We start from the raw sequence: 14051 nt of genomic DNA, 5'->3' as shown, positions 1-14051 counted from the left end.
AGCGCAAACTAATGCATAGGTACATGTTCTCTTAATTATTGTAAAAAAAAAACAATTAGTACTATAAACGAATACATTTAGTTTCGTCTGTATCAAAAAGATATCCCCAGAAAATAGATAAATTGCAATATATATTGGACTGCAGACTTTAAACAATATTGTGACAATTTTTAACTGAAGAAATATATTATACTTTGTATGTAATAGATATATATAGGTAAGCTGACTTTTAAGTAAGTATGAAATTGTAATCAAATTATTTTTACCAACCCCGATTTTTAAAAATCATTTTATAAATAGGCATATCATTCATGGTATGAGAGAATAAACTGAACTATAAAATTATTATGTTTGACCAAAGGATTCCCGTGGCTTATGCGTATACATTAATTGCAATGTACAGGAAAATTATAAAATGTCTAAAAAAAATCCAAAATTCATGGCACATCAAATTAACTTACGACTAAAACTGGTACATCATATAAAATAATGACATAACATTGTTTTTTATGTTTCATAGCTTTGCAGCTACATGAAGGTATTTAAAAAACAAATCAATGCATTGATTATGACTATAGCAATTAAGAGGCTGTCTTACCTGGATGAATTCCCGTTGTGCCAACCTTTTTTTCTCCCCTTAATTTTCAAATGTGTGCAAAACGGGAACAAACCTATAAATGAAAGGTCGAATCTGAAGAGCAAGTGCACTTAAGCTATAGAGAATGGGTCCTTTTTCAGTGCCGTTTTTATGTAGAAAATATCAACAAATTGCTTTTTCTCGTAATAGATAAGCACTGATGGATACTTCTGATTGATATGCACGCTTAAATTTACCAAAATTAGCATACATTTGAAAAAATGAGGATTTTCAAATGCCTATAAATAATCTAAATCCGGAAAAATCGAACCGAACCTACTTGAATTGTGTCTATTTAAATAAGAGGGAGGAGACATTTAAATCAACATTGCTCTGTTGGTGGATCGATTGGCGCGTTTGCTGAAATATACTTTATGCATTATTTTACGTTTGAAAAAAACCGAATAAAGCTTTGAAGTTGCATATTACCATAGTTACCAAACAAACATTCCTGACCATACAAAGATGATGGAAAGCGATTTAAAACGTGTCAATGTTTTACAATGAGCACATTCGACAAACGTTTACCTGGATAGAACCCACGTGATTGTTTGAAGAAATTTATTACATGCGTGGGTTTAAACATGGGTCACGTAGGTAATAGCTTTCGCTTGCTATAGGAAAAACCTAGAAATTTTTATACGTTTTTCATTTTTAAGGTGCCAGCCTAATGCAGTACTAACTTCTTACTTTCACAGGAGTTTTCTAAATCTACAATGCGTATTTCGTTTTTTCCACAAGTTTGTACTCGGTTAGGCTGACAGTAAACAAAGGCTTTGAAATGAATGTCCGTCCTCGATTTTCTATACAAAATCACGAATGTCTGCTGACCCCTACTATGTTTTAAAGCTTCATGCTTTTTATAAACAATAAATTCAGCGCTAAAACTGGTTAATTCTTATGGAATCAATAGATAATGTTGGGGAAAAAATATGCTTAATTTGAATCTTTATGTTTTCACTTTTTACAGGGGCCAATAAGTGCACTCGTCCTTTGCATTTTAAAATACATGATTCCTACAGCTTAGCTATAAATGAAATATAATCGATTAACAATAATGTTATTCATAAAAAGAATTTTAATAATGATTTTTAAAGTTTTTAACTTATTTTCAGCCTCTGAGCAATCTATAATCACCAGTGAGTATTTTCATTTTATTTTAAAAAAAAGATTTGATTTCCCGAAGATTTTTAAAGTGAAAATCGATATGCCATTAATAAACTATCTTTGATTGTACATAATATTACAGCTACGAAGCAACCTGAAAGTACAAGTGAGCATATTTATGTCCTACAATGCGTGATAAATTTAAAATTTAAATAATGATATGCATACTGCTTTATATGATTGTTCATTTAATTATACTTATTTTAATATTGTGAGAGACCTCACAATACAATGAGTATAATCAATGCATACAATAATTTCGATTTTCTTTAATTATACTTAATTTAATATACTAAAAGACATGACAATGCAATAAGTACATTCATAGCATACATTAATTTCGATGGCTTTAAATATTTCATTAAATTACGATATTTATTATATAAATGGTCTTTTATTTTACAAATTACAGCTCCAGAGCAACCTGAAAGTACAAGTGAGTATAATAATTTTATACAACGAAGGATTATAGTCTATCTGCTTAGTCTTTGTGTTATTAGGACAACAAAATACTTTGTGCTGTTATTTTCCAAAGCTAAACAATCTGGTTTTGAAAAGTTTTTTGTTAAAAAGCTGTACAATCAACATTAAAATAAAGTATTTTTGTTTGAATATAAAATATTAAATAATTAGTTGTGTGTTTAAGCTACTGTTTTAAATATAAAAAAAATATTTTGATAGCTTCTAGATTTCCTAGTTATATGCGTAATATAAAAACGATATTTACTATTTCTAATTACAGCTTCTGGGCTTTCGGAAAGTGCAAGTGAGTATATTCATGCCAAACAACGATTTCAATAGCTTATTCGCGGTCATGGTAAGGCATCCCGATGGATTTTTTAGTGATATGTAGAAAGTCAGTTGTCTGTACTTCATACGGTATGACGTCATAATTAACTTTGACGTGACGATCCGCATTCCTGTCGATAGTTCTCAGGGAATGTATCTTAACGTTAAAAGTGAATGATATCAAACCAGTATAACACCGCATGTTTCCTTTACATAGATGCTGCCGTTAATGCTAGACGCACTGAATTTATTCATATTAAAAACCAGTATCAAATAATTGGCAGTTTTAAAGCTTAGTTTAAAGTAAAGTAAACTTAATTTAAATCTTTATGTTTTCACTTTTTACCGGGGCCAATAAGTGCACTCGTCCTTTGCATTTTGAAATACATGATTCCTACAGCTTAGCTATAAATAAAATAAAATCTTTTAACAATAGTGTTATTCATACAAAGAATTTTAATAATGATTTTTTAAGTATTTAACTTATTTTCAGCCTCTGAGCAATCTATGATCACCAGTGAGTATTTTCATTTTATTTTAAAAAAAGATTTGATTTCCCGAAGATTTTTAAAGTGAAAATCGATATGCCATTAATAAACTATATTTGATTGTACATAATATTTCAGCTACAAAGCCACCTGGAAGTACAAGTGAGCATATTTATTTCCTACAATGCATGATAAATTTAATACTTAATTAATGATATGCATACTGCTTAATATAATTGTTCATTTTATTATACTAATTTAATATTTTGAGAGACCTCACAATACAATGAGGATAATCAATGCATACAATAATTTCGATTTCCTTTAATTATAGTTAATTTAATATACTAAAAGACATGATAATGCAATAAGTACATTCATAGCATACATAGATTTTGATGGCTTTAAATCTTTCAATAAATTACGATATTTATTATACAAATGGTCTTTTATTTTACAAAATTACAGTTCCAGAGCAACCTGAAAGTACAAGTGAGTATAATAATTTTATACAACGAAGGATTATAGTCTATCTGCTTAGTCTTTGTGTTATTAGGACAACAAAATACTTTGTGCTGTTACTGTAGTTTCATTAATATTCAAGGGTATCAATTTTCGTGGATAAGGTGAAAACCACAGTTTCAAGGATAAGTAAATTCGTGGCCGGTGACCCTATCAATACAAAATGTTAATAGAAATTGCACTTCAATGAACATTTAATTTCATGGATCAATTTAACAACGAAATCCACGAAAATTAACATTCAACGAATATTGATGAAACCACAGTATTTTCCAAAGCTAAACAATCTGGTTTTGAAAAGTTTTTTGTTAAAAAGTTGTACAATTAACAAAGTATTTTTGTTTGAATATAAAATATTAAATAAATAGTTGTGTGTTGAAGCCACTGTTTTAAATATATATAAAAAAGATTTTGATAGCTTATAGATTTCCTAGTTATATGCGTAATATAAAAACAATATTTACTATATTTAATTACAGCTTCTGGGCTTTCGGAAAGTGCAAGTGAGTATGTTCATGCCAAACAACGATTTCAATAGCGTATTTGCGGTCATGTATAAATGACTTAACAAAGGATTTTTCTTAAAAATATGTATGATTTAATGTCATTAATCACCTGCACCAATACTATTTAAATAGATCATTTGCGATATTAGGATTCGCCCGTCACGTGATTACAAAGTACATATGACGTCACAAAAATGCATCAAATATAATGTTGAACATCGATGTCAATAAATGTAACATAGATTGTAAAAAATTTGGAGTTGAAATACTTTAATTCTTTAAACATTGTTTGATTCATTTTGATGATTTAGTTTTATTGTTTTATTGAGGCACTGAAACACATTAAGCACTAGGTGCTTGCACTTGCAATTTTTATTTACAATGTTAAAGCTGGAAACTTACAATACATGTGAAAAACATCAGGATGTAATATTTCCCAGAATATTTTGTTGAATTGCTTAAAATGATTACAGACAAGTGAAACCAATATTTTGTTATTGACTAATTAACAGTCGTAATTTTTAAAACAAACTATACATTATAAAGCCAAGAAACATTCAAAAAATATAATCTTACAAGGCTGTGTAAGGGAATAGTACAAAAAGATCACATGTTTGATATATATGCCATACGATATCAAACTTGTTAATTTGATATTTTATTTCATCCATCTTCTTGGATGCATTTATCAATAAAGATATCGTTATCACTGAGCGCAATCTAATGCATAGGTAAATGTTTTCTTAAATATTCTAAAAAAAAACTAACAGTGCTATAAACGAATACATTTAGTGTCGTCTGTATAAAAATGAAACCCCCAGACAATAGATAAATTGCAACATATATCGGACTGCAGATATTAAAAAATATTGTGACAATTATTAATTGAAGAAATATGTTCTATACTTTTGTATGTAATAGAAATTAATTGGTAAGGTAAGTATGTAATTGTAATTGAATTATTTTTACCAATCTCGATTTTAAAAAAATCATTTTTATAGATAGACATATCATATATGTTATGAGAGAATAAACTGAACTATTAATTTTATTTGACCAAAAGATTCCCGTGGCTTTTAGATATACATTAATTGCTATGTACAGGAAAATTATAAAATGTTCTTAAAAAATCTAAAATTCATGGCTCATCAAATTAACTTACGACTATAACTGGTACATCATATAAAATAATGACATAGCATTGTTTCATAGCTTTGTGGCTACAAGTAGGTGTTTAAAGAAAACCAATGCATTGATTATGATAAGGACTACAGAAATTAAGTAGTTGGCTTACCTGGACGAATTCTCTTTGTGCACACATTTTTCCCCCTAGAATTCCAAAAGTGTGCAAAACGGGAATAAACCTATAATTTAAAGGTCGAATCTAAATTTGCATTTTAAAGTACATGAATCCTATAGCTCAACTATAAATGAAATAAAATCTAATTACAATAATGTTAATTATACAAATATATTAATAACAATTAGTCTTTTTTAATAATAATTTTTAAATTATTTAACAACTCTGAGCAATATTTAACCACCGGTGAGTATTTTCATTTTATATAAAAAAAATTAGAAATCCTTAAGATTTTGAAAGTGAAAATTGATATGCCTTTAATAAACTATCTTTGATTGTACATAATATTACAGCTACGAAGCCACCTGAAAGTACAAGTGAGCATAGTTATGTCCTACAATGCGTGATAAATTTAAAACTTAAATAATGATATGCATAATGCTAAATATAATAAAGATTAAGATTTTAAAAAATCGAAATTATTGTATGTGCATTTATTATACTCATTGTAGTGTCAAGTCACTCAAAATATTAAGATTAGTACAATTATGTTTATCTAATTATACTAATTTTAATATTTTGAGAGACTTGACAATACAATGAGTATAATGAATGCATACAATAATTTCGATTTTCTTTAATTATACTTAATTTAATATACTAAAACATATGACAATGCAATAAGTACCTTCATGTCATAAAATGATTTCGATGGCTTTACATCTTTTATTTACGATATTACATGTAATCATATAAATAATCTTTTATTTTACAAAATTACAGCCCCTGAGCATCCTGAAAGTACAAGTGAGTATAATAATTTTATACAATAAAGGATTATAGTCTATCTGCTTAGTCTATGTGTTATTAGGACAACAGAATACTTTATGCTGTTATTTTCCAAAGCTAAACAATCTGGTTATGAAAAGTTTTTGAGTTGAAAAGTTGTACAAGCAACATTCAAATATAGTATATTTGTTTGAATATAAAATATTAAATAAATAGTTGTGTGATTAAGCCACTGTTTTAAATATAAAAAAAAGATTTTGATAGATTATAGATTTCCTAGTTATATGCGTAATATAAGTGATATTTACTATATCCAACTACAGCTTCTGGGCATTCGGAAAGTGCTAGTGAGTATATCCATGCCAAATATATCAATAGCTTATTTGTTTTTATTTTGATCTTATGATATGCCTACTATAAATGATATTTTACTATACATATAGCTTGTTTTGAATCTATCAAGTTATACTGATTACTCATATTTAATTATCATATATTCACTGTTTTGTTAGTACTCTTTTTATTATTTTTTTATATTCGGCTGAATCATAAAAACTTTTATTTGTTGTATGTCTGCGGGTATGAATGATGGTGGTGTGTTTTTAAATGTAGCTTTAATGCATATATGTAAACTAACAAATTCACACTTTATATATGGTAAAAGTCAAGATAATTATTTAATATTCAATTATCCTTTGTCTTATGTATACAAAATATCAATAATATAACTCTGTAAGCTATTGATTCGCTTATTATTCTGCACAAATATTTTATAGCATCGCTACTTGACTGTTTATTTTAGAGATGGGTTACATATGCTATGCCTGTTGCCAATTCTATTTGATTTTCAATAAAATATGCTTAAATTCAATTACGGCTTCTAAACATGAAAACATAATTGATGATATTCATTTTTAACCTTGATTTTTAATTTTGATAATAAGTATGGGTACGTTTGCTTATACATTGATGATATTAATAAAGTATACATTATTAAAGGTACTGAACAAACCCAAAGTACAAGTAAGTATATTCATTTCACACAATGATTTTTAAAGCTTAATTTTTAATTAAGATGCGCCTATTATAAATTATGTTTAATCTTACACAATTACAGCTACTAAGAAACCAATTAACTGTATTAAGTAATATAGTAATTTTTTGCTATTTTTTTCAAAGCTAAATAAAATAATGGTAAATAAAAACTAAGTTAGAAATAACATCAACTTTTATTAAAATATGATATAGAAAGTTAAAGACCCGTACAAATGATAATCTTTTTGATAGCAAAATTTCTAATTGTCGATTTAAGAAAACACTATTCACTATCTGGCTTTTTTTTTAAATTGCTTATAAATTGTGTAATCTAAATATTCTATAATATCTACCAAAGTCTCGGAACACTGTTGTATTTTTTTTGGAATACTAATCATTTCATTTAAAATATCATTTTATAATAATGCATATACAATATACATGAATATATGAATATTTTGTGTATTTGTACAGCTCCTACTCAACCTGAAAATACACGTGAGTACTGCAAGTACTTTAATGGTAAAAACTGGTATGTTTATTGATAATTGAAACGTATGATGAATTTTTTAATCATTTATAGTCTGCCAAAATTTTAAATATGGAAACAATTGTGCAAACGATTGCGCATGCGTACTGAACAACACCAATTCTTGTCATAACGTGACTGGAACATGTGATTGCAAAGAAGGATGGACAGGAACGGATTGCTCTGAAGACATGGATGAGTGCAAAAATGGATTTATTTCTTGCAATGAATCTATCCATCAAGTCTGCGTTAACACCAAGGGATCGGCTCAATGCGAATGTCGTTATGGAGGAAGTGATATCTCCAACTGTGTTGGTAATTGGTTTATATATAGAAATACTTTGAAAAGTACCTTAAGGTGGTAAGGGACACCTCCATGTTGTGACGTACTATTTATCTAAATAAACAATAAAATCAAGTGTAATTTTATAAAGCGTTTCTTTCACAAAGTTGTAATTGTCAACTAACAACGTAGCGCAGCAGGTTTGAGTTTTCTTTACGAATTTCTAAGGCATAATTTCGAATTTCGCTTAGGGTTTTAAAATTTTTACTTTTCCAAAAATTTTTAAAACATTTTTTTTTGATAAATGTTTTAAAATTTGAAAATTCTAAACAGGTAAAAGTATTTTATTTATAATGTACTCCATCTTAATATCGACATTTATCCATACCACCTTAAATATAGTATTAAACGCAAAAAATGAACATGTGAACTCATTTTCAATACTTTGAATATTTATTTGTCATGATATAATCATACATCTATGTATATATATCGTGCAATGTTTTGCAGCTCCCAAACCGCCAGGAACTACAGGTGAGGCTAACAATCTTTGGACATTTTACAAAGAACAAATAATATGGAAATTTTACGAAATTTTTTAACGTAATTTGAACTATAATTTTAGAATATAAAATGTTGATAAACGTTTGAGCAAACAATTATATATATATATATATATATTGTTACCAGATTCGGTGTTAAACATAAATATATATCAATAAAATTAAGCAGTTTATTTATGCATCTTTATAAATTAAAGAGTTCTTTTAATTCGAACCTTAGCACAATAATTTAGTATGTATTTGCAACTACACTTTTTATGATTTATTTATTTTAATACATGTACGTTTTTGTATTAGGTAATGACGAATATAAAGTAAAATTGGAAATAAGCTTCGATTTTGCCTACACAAGAGAAAACATTCTAAAAAATACTGACAAGTGGATAGTGGAAATCACATCACAGGTAAACGTATTAAAAACCAACTTACAAATCATATTAATTTTTATTTGATTATTTTTTATTATTTATGTAATTCATAGATTTGTGTTAGTTTGATTTTATTATGATAAATTTATTTGTTTTTGTTTATTTGCAAAGCTGGAGACATTTTACAGGAAACGTGTTCAAGATTTCGCAAGAGTAGTGTTTATATCTATGCGGTAAGTGCTTGTACATAAAAACGGTAACTAAAACAATTTGATGCATTTTTCAACATGTATTAGTAATTTGTTTAGTTACATTGTTTTAACATTAGATTTGGAAGCGTGATTGTTGATCATGAGATCTACTCGAGTGGCACAGAGGAATCCCTTAAAGTTGACACTGCAAACAGCATGGTCAAATTGCTGCGACAAGATGAAAAAATCGTTTTGTTTAACCAAAGTACAGAGGTCAAAAACATAGTTTTATTCAACGATAAGGGCACAATAGGTAAGTTATGAATAATGGTTTTGTATCCTTTATTATCTAAATCGTTAAAGAGACACTGCATTATAACAAGAGTAACATTTAAAAAGTCATTCCAAGGAAGCCATTAATTTTATCCTAACTTTCATTCATAATTCATCATATTACTTCCCCCTCTCATTGATTTTGGAAGAGCGATGTTGACGGTGACATTGCTATTGTTGGGGTTTGATAAAAAAATTCAATAGTTCAACATGATGAATGTATCATATTGATAGCTGGTTTTTTTTTTATTGAATTTAATGCAAGCACTAAAAAGTGTTCTCTAAATATTGCATTTCAAAATACATGTAGATATCAACTCTACAATCAACCCATGTCATATTTACACTGACGTGTGTTCGAGTGGAAAAACGTGTGTCGATTCATCGGGAGTAGCTTCATGTGTGTAAGTACGGGTGTTATAAACTATAGAGTGTTAATGTTTTATCATTATATGTGACATTGTTTTGCATTTGATATATAGATAGAAAGATACGTATACATGTAGATCAATTAGAAATAAATTATATTTTTCATCTTTTTTTCAGAAACCCAGATACAAAAGGTAAGTCAATGATGTACTAAATAAAGTATCATTCATAAACATAAAATATTGTTTCATATACATGTTGATAGTATTGAATGTATAATAGAATCACAGACTAATGTGAACATTTTCAGAAATTAAATCGTTCAATAAGGTGACATATATACCTTTTTGATCAAAATGAAATATTATTGTTTAAAGTCACTATCATATCGCACAATCTATTTTAGTAGATTTAGCTGTTATCTATTTTAATCTGGACATTACACAGTTTTATGTGTCATAATTTGTGACTGTCTTTATCTAATTTTAGGTTGGACACTTTTTATCATTATTGGAATCGCTGTTCCACTGTCAATGGCAACAATTGGTCTTGTAGTGGTGTACGTTTGTCGTAAAGGAAAATCCAAGCATAACAGTAAAAGGTTATTACAGTGTATTTATTCATCAGTTCGTTAAGATAAGTAAATTATAATTATTATTCGTATACGTGCAGTATGTTTAAAAAAAAAGAAAGAAAAAAGAAAAATCCAAATACATACATTTTGATTTTTTTAATCTCAAGGACTTTGTTTTGCGTTGATGAAGAATTCTATTTGATCAATTTTATATAATATAAACTATGAGAGAGAGAAAGAGAGAGAGAGTATCTTTGCTTAATTGAAAGAAGTTTAACATGTTTAAATGTCAAATATATATTTTCATTTACAGTGTCATTGAATCGGATAATCACGAGATTAAGTTCAATAAAGAGAATACATCCAGAGGTAAAAACTATTTTGGGGTTGTTTTAATTTCTATTAAATTTTATGTTGTAACAAAACCGAAGCTTAAAAATGAATGCGGACCACCCAAAATTTTGAAAACCATAATATTATACATATAGAAAGACCTGCAATTTAGAAATAATACATGTATTTTGCTGTTTTGTCTTGTTATTTGTTTCCTTTTTTGTATGTTACATTGTATAACTTTTAATGCTTAAAAAGCCATTTACATTGAATTGGTCACTTGTTCAGCTGTCTGTTATATTTGATATTTTCTAATATTGATATTTAAAGGTTACAACAATCTTGGTCACTGGAACTCAATCGACGATCTTTTGAATCAACAAAAACAAGTAAAATAAATGGGAGAGATATATTAAGAGAGAAAGAGAGATTTCATATACATAGATGAATAATAATATAAGTAAATCGAAAAAAGAAAGAGAAAGAGTCAATTCATATAGATACATGTACCAAAAGAGACGTAACCATATTTAACTTTTTTTAATTTTTTTTCTTCAAAAATAGAGTGTATTATTATATTACATTGTAGTTGAAGTTTTATTGACACTATCTTTTTTTCAGTTTCGGATAAAACGACCAGCTACATTGTACTAGAAGAAATCGGTATAGGAGATTTCGGAAACGTTGTGCTTATTTTCTCAAAAACCTTTCATTTAAGGCGGCTTTGCGGTCAACAATTTAACCATCAGATTAAAATACGACTTTTTTTATCTCCAAATTATTACTTAGTAAAGGAAAAAACATGTTTTTACCTTTTGAATTTGGGTATTTTACTAAAATTTTATATAGAACTATTCTTCCAAAGGTGACAAATACAGTCTAAAAATAGCCACGACCATTAATCTCAACATTTTTATACTGATTTTATATACATGATTATCCATGTAGAGAGAAGGAAGACTCAAGTAGTTTTATCAGATAAAGAGTGAGTTGATTGGTAGTACGATTTAATATTTCTCATAAAGTTGGTTTTTTTTGTATATAAAAAGACGTGTTGAAGTGATTTTGATATGTAGTTACTGAATTTTTACTATTATGTGCTCAATTAAACGATATAAACAATTCAAAGCTGTATACTTTTTCTCACTTTGCAATGAATAACATTCCTGTACATGTTATATTCATTTGTGTGTTGGTGTGTAAATAATGAATAAAGAAATATCTTTTTAAAAAATCTTGATTTAATTAAATTACTAAGTGCCCCACAATAAGTAATGAAAATGTATTGTAGCGATATCCGAGAAAAGAACAGGAACCGTATAAAGAAAACCCGATTTTTATGGCCTTTACGGTCACCTGAAAACCAAATAGCTCTTAAATTGACCTGTTAGAGATTTTTTAAAATTATTTTTAAGCTTCATTTCAGAGTTTAAAACCTGATTGGAATTTAGTTTTGAAAAACATTTAGTCAAAAATAGGGGAGGGGTAGTGAAAAGAAAAAGGATCTCGATTCATTATTTTATATACTTCAACAGGGGATGAAAATTGTACACATTTGGTTTAAAAAGGAGGAACAGGATGCTGCAGTGTAAAATCACTTGTAAGGGAGATATTTTGATAGAAATTGACCTCCTACAGACCTTTTTTCAGGCATTATGATTTTAATCAAAATTAATGAAATTTATTTGAATATTATTTTCATTACTATTAAAAAGAGAAATGAAATTGGAAAAAATTATTTACAACATTTGGCATTTTAACATACCAATATAACAATTTTACGAAAATATTGATAAAATCAACAATTTAAATTTTAGAGATTTTTAATCTTAATGTTCACAGAATGTGTTGGCATATAATAATACTCGACGAAATTTTCTTAAAAACTTACATCAACCTTAGCATGTGCTCCATTACATATAGATATAACATACTAGTATAAATTTTAATTGTAACTTTCTTGACATTCTGCAATATGAACCATCCCTACCCCCTTTTTATGGAAACATCAATTTGAAAAAAGTAATTCATTCTTTGGATTTATTTATCATTAACATTATCAAAAAAATCAGAATACATGTATATCTTTGAATATATTAATTACTTATGCTTTTGTATATTAACATTTGTAGAATAAAAAATGTTAAATTTCTACAACATATGTATTTTGATTACGAAATTTTACATTACACAACTGATCAAAATATGGCACCCTACTAAAAAAAAGAACAGAGTGTTTGTATTTTGGGGGACTCAAATCAAAAAAGAAATGTCATCTTTACATAACTATATTGTATAAACGATTCTTACATTTTGTTACAATTGCATTTTACAATTTTCACTTATTTTGGTAGAATGGGCTTCATTTCTTGGTCACTATAATTATGCATTTATGTTTTTTTTATTTTTTGGCTTATTCTTCACTACCAATGAGGCCCAAAGGTGGTTTGGATTGAATAACATACCAGACCCATCTAATGAATTTCTTACTCCATAGTTCCTGCAAGGATTGAAAGATTTCAAGAATTAGGCAGACGGTAAATTGCTAAATACAAAATTAGTTCTACGAAACATCGTCCAGACTTTACCCATCGTGTGTATCAATGCTTTTGGAATTTGTATCACAAATAGAAGGACAGTGCAGTATAGTATGTCTATATCGACTTGTTTTTTATTACGTCGACGGGCACCCGGGATGTCCAAGGTCATTGTTTTGTCATTTTTAATACTGTAAATTCCTAATAAAACGCGAGGAATTAATATCCGCTAAAAATCGCGAGAAGCCCTTCTTGCTAATTTTAAAATCTCGCTTTTAATTTTCAAACTTATGCAAACTACATAAAACTATGATAAAATTTCGGCATTGGCGATTTTATATTCTCGCGATTTGACGGAAAACCGTTGAATCGCGAAAATAAGTATATGTACTCGCGTAAAATAAGAAATCTACAGTATCCCCCACTTAAAATGTATCAATTAACAGGAGTTCTTTCCTAAACTATTAAACATCTTCAAATTCCTAAAAGCTCATCAGGATTTAAATCCTACTATCTTCGTTTGCAAAGATTGCACATACCTTAGCTTTGCTACTGACGAAATCCAGAAATAAGGGCGCTGGAAGTCTTACATATACAATGAAGCATATGAAACATAATTCATGAACAATGACATTTTAATTTCATTTGCTTTGGGGAAGCTCTTGGCTAGAAAGTATTAAACTGTTGCAGATGATGTATTTGGGTTTATATGCCTCGCTTTCTTATTGCTGTGGTGAT

The 14051-nt window shown here is 28.0% G+C and overlaps 1 protein-coding gene across 8 annotated transcripts in view; it reads left to right on the top strand.

Moving 5' to 3' along the window:
* Positions 1 to 12865, top strand: part of LOC128168863 (fibrillin-1-like) — an 83927-nt gene extending 71062 nt beyond the window's left edge. For 3 of the 8 annotated variants that reach the window (XM_052835035.1, XM_052835021.1, XM_052835024.1), the window contains 24 exons: positions 1753 to 1776; positions 1887 to 1910; positions 2217 to 2240; positions 2547 to 2570; positions 3087 to 3110; positions 3220 to 3243; positions 3550 to 3573; positions 4083 to 4106; positions 5763 to 5786; positions 6193 to 6216; positions 6522 to 6545; positions 7198 to 7221; positions 7708 to 7731; positions 7817 to 8077; positions 8556 to 8579; positions 8906 to 9012; positions 9148 to 9209; positions 9305 to 9480; positions 9811 to 9904; positions 10047 to 10063; positions 10359 to 10470; positions 10757 to 10812; positions 11107 to 11165; positions 11398 to 12864. In XM_052835035.1, coding sequence (XP_052690995.1) covers positions 1753 to 1776; positions 1887 to 1910; positions 2217 to 2240; positions 2547 to 2570; positions 3087 to 3110; positions 3220 to 3243; positions 3550 to 3573; positions 4083 to 4106; positions 5763 to 5786; positions 6193 to 6216; positions 6522 to 6545; positions 7198 to 7221; positions 7708 to 7731; positions 7817 to 8077; positions 8556 to 8579; positions 8906 to 9012; positions 9148 to 9209; positions 9305 to 9480; positions 9811 to 9904; positions 10047 to 10063; positions 10359 to 10470; positions 10757 to 10812; positions 11107 to 11165; positions 11398 to 11430 — 1313 coding nt within the window. In that variant the 3' untranslated portion in view covers positions 11431 to 12864. Of the gene's footprint in view, positions 1 to 1752; positions 1777 to 1886; positions 1911 to 2216; positions 2241 to 2546; positions 2571 to 3086; positions 3111 to 3219; positions 3244 to 3549; positions 3574 to 4082; positions 4107 to 5762; positions 5787 to 6192; positions 6217 to 6521; positions 6546 to 7197; positions 7222 to 7707; positions 7732 to 7816; positions 8078 to 8555; positions 8580 to 8905; positions 9013 to 9147; positions 9210 to 9304; positions 9481 to 9810; positions 9905 to 10046; positions 10064 to 10358; positions 10471 to 10756; positions 10813 to 11106; positions 11166 to 11397 lie in introns of all 8 variants that reach the window. The other 5 variants (XM_052835053.1, XM_052835061.1, XM_052835068.1 and 2 more) reach the window with 5 other exon arrangements.
* The last annotated feature ends 1186 nt before the right edge of the window (positions 12866 to 14051 follow it).

This window comes from Crassostrea angulata, chromosome 1 (assembly GCF_025612915.1).
Source record: "Crassostrea angulata isolate pt1a10 chromosome 1, ASM2561291v2, whole genome shotgun sequence".
Taxonomy (NCBI): domain Eukaryota; kingdom Metazoa; phylum Mollusca; class Bivalvia; order Ostreida; family Ostreidae; genus Magallana; species Magallana angulata.
This window is presented reverse-complemented; position numbering and strand designations above follow the sequence as displayed.